This window comes from Etheostoma spectabile, chromosome 7 (assembly GCF_008692095.1).
Source record: "Etheostoma spectabile isolate EspeVRDwgs_2016 chromosome 7, UIUC_Espe_1.0, whole genome shotgun sequence".
In the NCBI taxonomy this organism is placed as follows: Eukaryota; Metazoa; Chordata; class Actinopteri; order Perciformes; family Percidae; genus Etheostoma; species Etheostoma spectabile.
Window position 1 is genome coordinate 21,747,399 of NC_045739.1, and position 13,404 is coordinate 21,760,802.

General features: G+C 44.6%; 1 protein-coding gene and 1 long non-coding RNA gene across 2 annotated transcripts in view; both read left to right on the forward strand.

Moving 5' to 3' along the window:
- Positions 1–5,381, forward strand: part of LOC116692617 (uncharacterized) — a 27,306-nt gene extending 21,925 nt beyond the window's left edge. Inside the window, exon 3 of the long non-coding RNA XR_004332737.1 lies at positions 3,728–5,381. This is a non-coding gene — a long non-coding RNA (uncharacterized LOC116692617). The remainder of the gene's footprint in view (positions 1–3,727) is intronic.
- On the forward strand, positions 1,069–5,381 carry wu:fa11c10 (protein FAM110A; the record flags this gene model as incomplete). The annotated part of the gene is given in 2 exon segments (XM_032521054.1): positions 1,069–1,667; positions 2,166–5,381. A coding segment is annotated over 1 exon segment (1,416 nt). The 3' UTR covers positions 3,592–5,381.
- Positions 5,382–13,404: the final 8,023 nt, after the last annotated feature.

Genomic DNA, 13,404 nt, shown 5'->3' on the forward strand with positions numbered 1-13,404 from the left:
GGGGGGGTGGAATGGGATGGAAAGAATTGTTTATCAGGGAAATTAGAGCTTTGAGAAACAAGGAGAAATACATGAACACGGCAGTGCTTTTAACTCCAAATACGGTACCCAGAAACAATAAAGAAGTAATTGGGTTCTAGGGGTGGGGGGGGATCGATACAGCATAGCAATACTGTTTCGATACACAGACGCCAAGTATCGTTCTATTATTATATATATGTTGGTCAGTTTGTCTGCATTTTTGCAACAATACAATTGAAGTGAGATGAACAAACAGAGAAATGTGTCTTTTTTAGATAAAACAGGTTGACAAAGTTTCCTTTTGAGGACATCATTTGAAATTGAGAAACATTTGAAGTTGGAAAAAAGGTAATAAATTGCAGAATGTTGCAATATGTTTAAAATCGCACTAATGTTGGATTGCGACATAAGTATCGGGATGATGTCATGAGGCCTCTGGTGATCCCCACCCCTATTGGGTTCACTGCCTGTCTTTGTTAAAACTACAACTGTTAGGCCAGTGTTAAGACACTGTAAAGATTAAAACCATAGCACTACAAGCTCCGGCTGAATAGTTCAAATACAAATGGAATCACAATTAGACATGGAATCAGGCAATGATCTATTGTTTGCTGTGTCTCTGTTGTTCACACCGTCCACACTTGTCTCTGCTTCTGCGCTGATGAAAACAAAGAGCTGAACAAGAAGAACAGTTGTGTGGGCTTTCAGTGTTTTTCACAATGTTTTCATAACACCCCGCTGAGCTTGATGCAAGTCAACGTAAAAGATTGCAGCTGTTTTGCCCGTTGTCCTCTCTCTTTCTCTCCCCCCTTTCTCCCTTTCAAAGAATTTTCATTTGAATGAAAACCCGGCTCAGTGTTTTGTTGTGCTCAGAGGGGGGAGGGGTTTGATTGGTCAAAATCCCTTTCGGGGTGGACCAATTGGAGCACGCCTCCCGCCTCCCACCCCACCCCTGTGCCCCACTGAGGCTCCCGGCCTGACGTGGGATTGGCCGACTGGGAGGAGCTAGACTCTGTATTAAAGCCTGTCCCGTCTGCTCCACTTCAGTGTTAAAGAGAGTCCCCGTCTGTCAGCCGTGTGTGTGTGAGAGAGAGAGAGAGTGTGTGTGTGTGTGTGTGTGTCTACCAGTGCGTGCGGATGCTTTTTGTTATAGAGAGGCGGATAGGAAACTGAGAGCGCTACTATTATCTGACTTTGAATTCCGTCTCTTTTTTTTTTTTACCTTCTCCAGGACTTTGGGGCTCTCCAGCTGAGCTCCTGGACGGCTTTTTGTGTCACATCAAAACTGGACAGGCGGACAGGCTTGACAGACGAGTTGGACAGAGATCTTGAAGGGGATCTTAAAGGCCAGTGTGTTGCCGGTATCATCTCTGGCTTATCTACCAGACCTGCATTTTGGATAAAGACCTCCTGTCAGCTGTGCTGACCGGTGACCCCGATCTGCAGCCAGACCCCCTTTTTGGGTCACCACTGAGCTAATAGATGTGGTCTGGTCGGGCCTGATGTGGAATTTGACCCCGACTGACCCTGTCCCACAAGTAGTCTTTGACTGAGACTCAGCGGAAAGGAAGGATAAAAGAGCAAGAGGGGCGACGGAGAAGAAAGGAGGAAGCAAAGGAGAAGTGAGAGCAGCAGCACAGCGACTGGTAAGGAAGTTAAAGGCGGCTCTGGGAGTAAGGGTGCGAGGGAGGAAGCGGGGGGGAGAGTGGGAGATAAAGAGGGTACAAAAGAGCTATTTTCTTAAGCCTAGAGAGGACATGCGGGAGCTCTAAATGGATGTTTGTTGACTCACCCACTTCTCCCTCTGTCACTTTTTCTTTTCGTCTTCAGTCTAACTTACATCTCCTTATTGTTGCTAGAAATCACTCTTTTACTTTTTAACATGATAAATGGTGTATAATTTTCTTGTTATTCTCTTCATTTTTCTTTTTTGTGGTCAAATGTGTTTTTTTTTTTTTTTACAACAGCAGTAACACACTTTCACATGAGCAGCATGTTAAGATGTAACAGAGTTCAACTGGGAACATACATGTAACACCCCCTCCCCCCAAAGCTTCTCTTTATTCTTTGTGTGTCTTTCCTTTTTACAAAATTCAACTAAAAAACGTTTCGACTGTGAGTAATTGTTTCTTTCTCTTTGTCAGCTCGTCCAGGATGCCGGTGGAGACCCTGCGGCCGTCAGACGGCCGTCTGGCCGGGGCTCCCTTCACCTCCTCCATGCCCTTCAGGATCCTTCACAAGGGGCCAGACTACTTCCGTCGCCAGGCTGAGCCCGGGGCCCGTAAACTGAGCGCTGTAGAACGCCTGGAGGCCGACAAGGCCAAGTACGTGAAGAGCCAGCAGGTGGCCCTCACCCGCCAGGCCCCCATCAAACCACCAATCATCCGCAAGCCCCTCGTTCCTCCGGGGATGATGCTCCAGTGCCAGATCAGCACGCCTCCAGCCCGCAAAGTTCCCCGCTGCCCAGCTGATGTGGAGAACGGAGGAGGGAGAGATGGACCAGGAGGAAGAAGGGGACCTGCTCTTAACTTGGATATTCTGAATAATCTTATCAATGATGTATGTGATGGACCAATGCCCTGTTCCCAGTCCTCTTCCTCCACCTCCCCCTCCTCCTCATCTCCTTCATCAGGAGCTAAGAGCATCGGCAGCAGCCTGTCAGCGGAACAAGAGAGGAGCAACCAACTCCTCAACAACCTCAAACCTTTGAATCACGGCACCATCAACTCCTCGTCCACCTCCTCCTGCACTTCCTCTCCACTCAACAACAACCTCCGGATCCCTGCAGCGGAACCCACCCGCCGCCCACCCCCTGTTCCAGCACGAGTACCCCGGATAGGGGTTCCAGCGCCCTACAGCTCCCCCAACTCAGTGACAGTGCGCCGGGTGGACGTTCGGCCTCAGGCTGACATTAGGAAGCCTCACAGGGCCCTACTTCAGCCGCAACTCAGGCCCAGACAGACTGCCCAGGGCCAAGTCGCACACCCCCTGGTCCCACCTCCACCTCCTCCTCCACCCACTAAGAACAAATCCCAAGCCCACCCCCAGCTCATGACCCCCTTGCAAACCCTGCCCTCCCCTCCAGTCTACCTCCCACCTAGTCCCATGTTGATCCGAGCTGGCATGATCCCGCCAGCCTCCCCCGCTTTCACCCGGATATCGAACGCCAGCTCCAAGGGCTCTGCCCGTAAGCACCCGTCCTTGCATCGCTCCAAGTCGGATCTGAGCGACCGGTACTCGCGCGCCACAGCCGACCTGGAGCGCTTCTTCAACTACTGTGGGCTGGACCCGGGGGAGGTGGAGGGCATGGGTGGAGTGGAGCGTTTCACAAGAGCCAACTCAGACATTGTGTCCATCTCCAAGCTCCGCAGCGTAAGCACGCCCAGCTCGGAGTGCGGGGACGAGGCTGCCCAGGCAAGGGAGGACGAGGATGCCGATGGCGAGCCCGCCAGAGCCAACGAACGGGTCCCCTACGGCATCTCCGTCATCGAGAGGAACGCGCGAGTCATCAAGTGGCTCTACGGCATCCGTCAGGCGAGAGATACCAACAACGCTGTCTCTAACGTATAGACTAACAAGGACTTAAAAGTCAAACAGGGAAGCAGTACTTTTTGTATGTAGACACACGTCTGAAGACGGGAAAGCCCATCTGTTCGTCTTCTGCTGCCTTACATCACATTTAAGGATAATCCTAGTCCTAGTCTAGTCCTGTCGAGACATTTTGGAAATTACACATCAGTAATTGTTATCTGGGCTGCAAGTCAGGACTGCTTCCCTGGGACGAGACGGACGATACATTTCCCTTTTCCTTCACTTGATCTTGTATGACAATATTGGTTTACGAAAGCAATAATAGACTGGTATAAGTGATGGTGAGGATGAACGCAAAGGATTTTTGCGATTGTGGTTCCTTGTGTAAGGGTACTTTGTTTGTGCGTTTGTGTGTGCGTGCGTGAGTGTGTGTGTGTGTGTGTGTGTGTGTGTGGTGGTGTGTGTGGGTGTGGTGTGGTGTGTGTGTGTGTGTGTGTGTGTGTGTGTGTGTGTGTGTGTGTGTGTGTGTGTGTGTGTGTGTGTGTGTGTGTGTGTGTGTGTGTGTGTGTGTTGGTGTGGTGTGTGTGTGTGTGTGTGTGTGTGTGTGTGTGTGTGTGTGTGTGTGTGCGCGCGCCAGAGAGCTCCGTAGCACAAAGCCACTGCAAACTGCTGGAGACTCTGATGCGACACAGTGCAGTGACTGTTGAGCGAGCCAGGACAAGAACCACGTTGATACTGTGAAACTTCACAAAAAAAGCTTCCATAAACACATTTGTATTTTCAAAAATCTTTTGGCTGTAAGACTGTTATTATACAAATTTCTGTCAGCATGCGAGTGAAACATTTGTACACATTTTATTCTAGGGTTTGTCATGTCAACAAAGCAGACACTTTGCTCATACATAGATTGTCACTTCACGGCACAGACGTGCATTCAGGTCAATTACAGTAAATATGGGAGCAGCTGCAGTTGATGCTGTCTGTATATCTGACTGTAACATTGTGTAGGTGTGTGATTGCATCATGAAACATGGACTCATGTCTTGGATTATGCTGCACTGGTGCAGTGAGCAAAATCTGTTTACTATGTATGTCTTGGCATGGATGAGAGAGCAAGTCATGTGAGGGATGATCTCATAAGTGGATGGTTGAAGTAAGTGTAGCATGAAAAAGTTATTTTGCCTCCAGTAAGAATGGAGAGAAAATCTAAGGATGGGTAAAAGGAAGACTGAAAGGAGCATACTCGTAGAAAAAAGAAAAATCTATGGTGGTTCTGGAAGTGACTCAGGAAAATGTACTTGACATACTAACGAAAATGGACCAATATTTATTTGGAAAAATTAATTTAATGTATTTTTTAATATTGGACAACTTTGTGTACAGAATTCTTTGCTCTTCAGTGCAATCTGATCATATCTCCTACAATTACAATAGTATTAAAAACATGCAAATACAGACACCAGTTGTGAACCTTGTCAACAGGGGAACATGTGCCCACTGCTCTGTGGGGAGCACTAAATAAAGTGTGTGTATTTATTTGACTTCCTTGTGGCTGAGGAACGTAAGAGGTGAGGTCTGTCTCCCTCGTACAAGTTCTCCACCCTCTGCATCTACGTACTTTCATCTTTTCAGGACATTCAGAACGAGCATCGGCCAGGGTTTTTTCACCGTACATGTACCTACGACAGGTAGAGGAAGAGCGGAACCGTGAAGGTGAACAGAGTGTGCTGTTGAATCCGGCACTGGATGCCCAAAGAGTCTTCAAGTGAGAGATCCAAAATTGTGTATTCAAAACTAAAAAAAATGAATAAAAAAATGTTTTAAAGTAAGTTCTTGTTTGCTGTTATTTCTTATTTTGGTCTTTTAAGTAGGGCTGGGCAAAATGTCGACATTATATCGACATCAATGTAAGAGGCTGATGGATGAGATCTGACCACACATTTCAACACGTTTGAACCCCTGTGGTCTGTACATGAATACTCTTACAGATGTTTGTACAGATGTTTTTCCCGGCCGACTGTGTTAAGGTGAAAGCGCAGTGGGCGTCTAGTTACAAAAATTCAGATTTGTGGCGCACGCAGATCACGTCCGGAACACCACGGCAACCATAAATTAAGCTTTGGTCATTGTATCCACAATATTGGTGGTTATTTATCAAAACTCTAAATTGTAGTATTTTGTCAAAGCACCAATAGTCAATGTAATTCCCTCCAAGCACAGGCAAACACAAGTGGTTTTCTTGCTACTGGTTTATTGACCATGGCACAGCATGGGAATATCTTACAAGTAAAATGGCGAATGAACAAACAAATACCTCGTGGCTGCATGCTACAAGGAAAGGGAAGTCTTTCAGTCTTCAGAGTTATACTTAAATCGCTCGCATCCAGGTCTGCGTTAGCCAGCGTGAATCTTCATCGTAACACACACGTCCATGTTATCTGCTGCCCGCTAGTGTTTACAGTTGAACTCACGCGAGAGCAGCACAACGAGACTTCAGAAATACTTCAAAATAAAAGCGTAATAACAAACTGTGCTTAAACAGAAAAAAGGGAGATTAAGAGTTGCAAAATGTAATTCTAACAGTTACACTCCCCACAAATACACACCAATCTTAACGTGGGATTTCTTTAAACAATATTTGTTGCAACACTTACTTTTATGAAACATTTCCTGTTTCTAACCATTAAAATGGAATTTACAACATTTCAAACTTACACCTTAATCTGCCTCAAGCAGAGTAACAACTTTCTGTATAGGTCTTTCAAGGAACGTTGTTTAGTTGTGAGTTTCCCCCCTTTGCCTAATTTGGTGTCACTAAGCAATAATTCAGTTTCACCCTACATCTGAACCTGGATAAACTTCTGCGATTCTGGCCAGCTTCCATTCATTGCGTGGTGCCAGATCATCTGTAGGAGTACAATGTCATTGACCTTTGAGTTCCTTCTGTTTTTGTGCCCACTTTCTTGACTGTAAGTTCAACAGATATCTTTCTTCCATCGGTCCAAAACTCATTTGCCAATACATGCACTCGACGCACCTTTTGTGAAGATAAAGATCCTCTCTGACAAATTTGCCAGGTGGTGGGGCAGAATGATTGTGGACTTCATTGTAGGATAGGTTTGGAGTTAAAGGTTCAGGTCCGGATGGGTCATTCAAATGTTCAGCAGTGAGTGGTTGCTGTTAATGATGGCCATAACTTCATACAAGAATGTCCTAAGAGAGGTGTTGTCAAGCCTTTGTGCGACTGGTCGAGAATAGCAGTAAGAACACTTCTTATGGATCTTATTTGCCTCTCCCAACACCACCCATGTGACTTGCTGCTGGAGGGTTCATAAGAAATTCACATCCTAGAGCCTTCACTCTTTCTTGATCCATTCCTTTCATGAGTTCTGCAAAACTCTCTCCTTGCACCAATAAAATTGGTTCCTTGGTCACATCTTAGTTGACGAACATTTCTCTTATGGCAATGAATGCTCTTAGAGAATTGATAAAGCGCGTCAGTTGTCATGTCACAATCATCTCTATGTGTATGGCCTTGAACACACAAGTAAGTAAGAGACCATATCTTTTAAAGTCTTTCCTCTTCTTAACATAGAGTGGACCAAAGCAGTCTATGCCATGTAAGTGAAAGGTGGACTTGTTCTGTTCTCTCCTTTGGAAGTCACCCATTCTTTGTTCCTCAGTACTTTGTCTGTACTTCTGCACTTGACACATTTGAATATGTGTGATGAAATGCACTGCTGCATCCCGGATCCACCATCCATTAGATCGCAGTTCATTTATTGTCATTCCACGTCCTGTGTTGTACTCTTTCGTGAAAGTGCTTGATAAGCAAAGCTGATACGTGGCTGTTCTTTGGGGTATTGCCGGATGTCAGTCGTGGGTGTAACGTGGCTTGGCTTAGGCGCCCTCCCACTCTAAGGATACCTCTTCGTCCAAAAATGGACTTAACTTGTGTAGCTTCCTGTCTTACATTTGGCAACTACTTGTTTAGTTTCAAGTCCTTATCTCATCTGAGAATGCTTCCTTGAACTAGCTTAATGATGAAAGTTTCAGCTTCTTTCCTTTCTTCTAAGCTTGTTCTTCCTTTGTTTTTGCTTTACACCTTTGTATTCTTTGACATGGCGTTGCAATCTGGCAACTGCTTTTACTCCCCTTGACCAATCAGAGAATTTCAGTAGACGATCCAATAGTTATCTGTCTTCTTTGCCTTTGTGTTGCACACAAGACCCTTGTTGAGTTCAGGATCATCATCTTTTACTTCACCCAACTTGCGTTCTCTGTCAGGTAGTTTCTCTTGCCACGAAAAATCGGTCCTGTGAACAGTTTGAGGTCTTGAGTTGCTTGCAGTCAAACCTCGAGAGGCATGATCTGCCGGATTGTCTTCAGACGCAACATAATGCCATTGCTCTGGCTTTGTACTTGACTTTATTCTCTGTATACGGTTGGCTACAAACACTTGAAACCTTCTGGCGTCGTTGTTTATGTAGCCGAGAACAACTGTGGAGTCTGTCCAAAAGAACTCTAGTAGGTCTTGGATTTCTAGTTCTTTTCGGAGCATATCACTGGTTCGAACTGCAACAACTGCTGCTGAGAGTTCAAGTCTCGGTATGGTTGTGATTTTCGTTGGTGAAACTCTTGCCTTTGCCATTACCAGACAGCAATGGACTTCGTCAGACTGGTTAATAGCTCTCAGGTAAGTACATTCACCGTATCCGGACACACTCGCATCGGCGAAATGGTGAAGCTCATATCTTTTGACCTTGCCAAACTTTGCAGGCAAGAAGGATCTTTTGATTTGCATTTCAGCCAGATTGGGAAGTCTCTGATCCAGGACTCCACTGAGGGCTTAGGTTTTCTGGAAGTTCCTATCACCAGCCAATCTCTCTCTACACATTTGCTGGAGTTTCTTCCCTAAAGGATGAAGGTGCCATGAACCCCAGGGGGTCGTACACAGAGGCTACAGTAGAAAGTACACCTCTTCTTGTTAGTGGATTGGGTTTTACTTGAACTCTGAATTTGAATGAGTGTGATGCACCACTCTACGCCAAGAGTCTCTCCATATGTGGTAAACTCAAAGCCATGTCTAGATCTTTGATTGTAGCACATTCTTTGGGATAGTTGCCATCACGTTCCCACTGTTAGAAACAAACTTATGCAGTTAATTGCAGGTGTGCAAAGCTCTCTTGATTCTTGACAGTTGGATGGCTTCCTTCTCAGTTTGAACACTTATTAGACCATCGTCTACGTAGAAATTTCGTTGAATGAAGCGTATGGCATCTTCACTGAACTGACCTCGCCCCTTTTCTGCCATGTGTTTTAGGCCGAAGTTGGCACAGCCTGGAGACGAGGCTGCTCCGAACAAGTGAACCTTCATTCTGTAGACTGATGGTGTAGTTTCCAAGTTGCCGTTCTCCCACCATAAGAATCTTAAATAATCTTGATCCTCCCTTTTTACATGAAACTGGTGGAACATTCTTTCGACATCGCACATGACTGCAACAGAACCCTTTCGGAAGCGGCACAAGACACCCACCAAGGTATTTGTCAGGTCAGGCCCAGTGAGCAAATGGTCATTAAGCGATGTCTCTTGAAACTTGGCAGAGCAGTCAAATACTACGCGGATCTTTGCTGGTTTCTGTGGATGGTAAACTCCATGATGTGGAATGTACCAAGCAGGATTGTTGTCAATTTCTTCGTTAAGGACCTTCTCAGCATCGCCACGTGAAATCATATCATCCATAAAGTTTACGTAGTCTTGGTAGTACCGCTGATCTTTCCTTAGTCTCCTTTCAAGACAGTTCAGGCGCTGTATTGCGCATCTCTTATTGTTAGGTAATGGTGGTCTTTCCTTTTTGAACGGTAATGGCATTTCATAGTGACCATTGTCTTTTTGCGTTATGCTTTCTCTTAACTTTGATAGGAACTTGAGATCTTCTTGAGACACAGGATTATCTTCACCAGCTTTTTCTGAGAAGTCTGATTCAAGGACTCTAATGATGTCTGACGGAGTAAGTTCTTTTACTTTGGTACGGCTCACATAGTGTACTTTAGTTTTGAGGTTGACAGAAGACTTCACGCCTGGTGTCACTTGTCTCACAACTATGCGATGGCTGATCCCAATGGCATCACCGTAGTCTACACAGGGATTCCCGTGGCCAACAATACTCCATCCGAGGTCTGTACGTTGTGCATAAGGTTGATTTTCTTCCCAGACACAACTTCCCTTGGCAGTAAGGCTTGTGAACAATTGTACCCAATGAGCAGACCTACTTCCGCATCTGTAGAGGTGCAATATCTTCTTGAAGGTGCTTAAATGGGACATGCCCTTGCGGTTTCACTGTTGGTATGTGAGTTCTGTTGGCTGGAATAAATTCACGTGTGTAGACTGATGGTAAGGAGACTTATTACTGGAGTAAAAGCCTCTCACTTGTAGGTCATTACTCTTTGAGGCTTACTACTGTGGTTCTTGAGGCATTGTAGAGAGCTGAGCTTGACTTGTTCTTTGTTTGCTTCCAAGGCTTCAGCGATTTCACTTAGAACAAAAGTTGTGTCACTTTGAGAATCAACAGAGCATACAAGGACTTCTTGTGCTGGCTGAAGTGTGGATGAAAGCCAGACGGGATTATTGCAGCTGTTGCATGTTGCTTGATAAGTATTACTCTGTTTGAAATAGCAGCTGTGGTTGTTTCTGCATGTTGTGTTGAGTGAGGTCCCTTTTTGTACCTTTCTTGATTTGTGCTGGATTTTCTTGACTCAGATTTTGCTTGACATATGATGGTCTTTGTTCACCTTTGGCCGCTCCTCATGCAAACAGGTAGGATGCCGTTGTGGCACACGTTACAAACATTCCTGCTGTTGCAGCTCTTTGAGTGGTGGACCAGACTTAGACAACCAAAGCATAGCCTTTCAGCTTGAACAAATTTGATTGTCTGAAATCGTCTTCTCCATGAACTCCCTGCATTTGTGCAAAGTATGCCCAGTCTTGTTGCAGAAAAGCATGTTATGACAATCCTTTCATTTGAGCTTGTGGTCAGTGTCTTTGCTCTAAGCTTGATGTGTTTTGGGGATTTTGGGTTTTCAGCTTCTCCTTGTTTCAGTGACTGCAATGATGTGACAGGGTTGCATGCTATTTTTGCTTCCTTTGTCAGAAATTTCACAAATTGGCTAAAAGATGGGAATTGGTTAGTCTCTTCTTGTACTTCGATAACTATCCGGTTCCATCTTGCTGTTAGCCAATCCGGTAACTTTGAAAGGATTTTCCTGTTTTCATTGCAGTCATTCAAAACTTCCAGTGCCTTGATGTGAACCATGGCAGCCTCACAACTACGAAGAAAATCAGCAAACTCTCTGAGCTCAAAGCTGTCCTTAGGTCCCATCTTCGGCCACATTTGGAGCTTGTCTCTGTATGATTTTGCAATTGTAAATGGGTTCCCGTATCGCTCCTCCAAAATCTCCCATGCTGCAACATAGGCAGATTCGGTTCCGAGTAGGAAGTAGCCTTCAATTGCTTGCTTAGCTTGTCCACTTACGTATCTACGGAGGTAGTATATCTTCTCCTTATCTTGAATACTTTTCTGGTCAATCAGTGTTTCAAAAGAAAGCCTCCAGTCATTGTATCTCAGTGGATCCCCACTGAATACTGAAGGTTCAGGAATTGGAATCCTGTTCGCACTTAAAGCACCTGATAGCACCTTAACAAGCTCTGCTGTACTTTCATTTGAGGAAGTGGTCATTGCTGTGTAAAGAAGGCAAATGCAGGGGCAGAGGATTGTAAGCGCGGTTCTTGATTATCTGCTGTTGTCTCATGCTGTAGTAGCATTTCTGTTCTGTGATCTGACTGATCATCACCTGATTCTTGCTTGCGCTGATTGAGACCTTTCATTTCTCCAAACGCCTGTATCTTTCTCCGTTTTTCCTCTAGAGTCCTTTGAAGAACTGCATGCTCATCTTCCACTAGAGCTTTAATTTTAGCTTCCTCTTCCTCTCTGTGTATTCTTCGTTTCACGTCTTCCTCTTCTCGCTCTAAACAACGCCGAACGGCTGCTGCCTCTTGGTCAGCTATCTTCCTTTTAGCTTCTGCTTCTAGGCGATTTAGTTCTGCTTGCTCTCTTTCTTGTTCTTGTAACACTTTCAGAACAGCTTGGCTTGCAGCGGCAGCAGCAGCAGCTTCTTGTCGTTTTATAGAGGAACTGCTTGAATGCTCTGAGGTGCCCTTTAAGATAGAAGTGACAGAGCTTGATTTACAGGTGCTTGAGTCGAAGAGAGACCCTGCTTCAGGCCAATCTTGCTCTTCTTTTTCTGGAATATTTCCATCCAGTCGACTTGAGGCTCTGGATACAATGAACTTAGAAATCTCCACACACAGATCCACTCTTCGACGCACGTCAGGGTCTGGAACTGAGACTTTGCGTAGTTCATCATAAACACGCTGGACATCAATAGAGAGACTTGTGACGTCACCGATGATATCATTAAGCAAATCATCAGATAAAGGATCTGTGGATTGTGTCAATGGTTTCTTGGAAGATTTAACTTGTACTCTCCATTTATCATAAATGTAGTTAAACCTTTGTTGAAGCCCTTTGATTTGTTTGGCTTGCATTTCTTTACCCTTCTCTGTTAAAGTTCTGGTTCTTTGACTTCGTCTGGGTTGCTGAATTTCCTTTTGGACTTCAGCGGCCACTTGGCAGTCTTCAGGCAGGTCCTGAGAATTTGCACTATCCCTAACACTGTCCTTTACCTCAATTGTAGCTTCATTTGGCTCTGACATTCTCAATCACTGTATTAAATTGACCCATTTGGTAACCCTTGATCAAATGTTAATGTTACTTAAATGTAGAAACTTTAAAGTTGAAACAGATAAAATGTTATTAGTTCAAAACTTAAGCACTTAAAGAATTGGAAATGTGCAAAAATACCTTAATTCAACTTTGATTATTACCTTCAAGGTACACTCTATAACACTTGAATAACTTCAATATCAAATGGCAAAATAGCCTTCACTTATTTCAATAATGCAATTGAAATTCACTGAGAAAACAAATTTACCCTTTAACTTCAGCACCTTAATGTGGCTGTAATGGCAAGCTTTGATTAACTGACATATGCATATAAGTAAAACATGTACCACCCACACAACAGCTATAACAGTAAAACTTCTTTGGCAAACCTTTACAAAGGCTCTCTTCTTAGACCACTCTTGACTTATTAGTGTCCAAGTTACTTATGGCTTTGTCTTGAAAACGTTACCCTTTAAAGCTGTATCTTCTTACTTATGTGTGTGTGTGTGTCTTGCATCGCACGTTGTCAGTCCTTTTATGCCAGCTCCGTCCGTGCGCGGCTAGTTAGAAGTCCGTTGATCCTTTGAACTCGCCGCATCGTCACTCTTATGCCCACTCGCGTCGATGAACAGTTCGAGTTTTCACTGTAATTCCCTCCAAGCACAGGCAAACACAAGTGGTTTTCTTGCTACTGGTTTATTGAAGTCATCGCTCCAAATCCACCGTGAAAACTAATAAGACAACATTGACAAAATTATAAAAACGATGTTAGCTTAACATAAACAATACCATGCACAGCATGTGGAATATCATTTACCAAAGTAAAATGCGAATGAACAAAACAAATACCTCGTTGGCTGCATGCTACAAGGAAAGGGAAGTCTTTCAGTCTTCAGAGTTATACTTAAATCGCTCGCATCCGGTCTGCGTTAGCCAGCGGGAAATCTTCATCGTAACACAACGTCCATGTTATCTGCTGCCCGCTATGTTTAACAGTTGAACTCACGCGAGAGCAGCACAACGAGACTTCAGAAATTACTTCAAAATAAAAGCGTAATAACAACTGTTG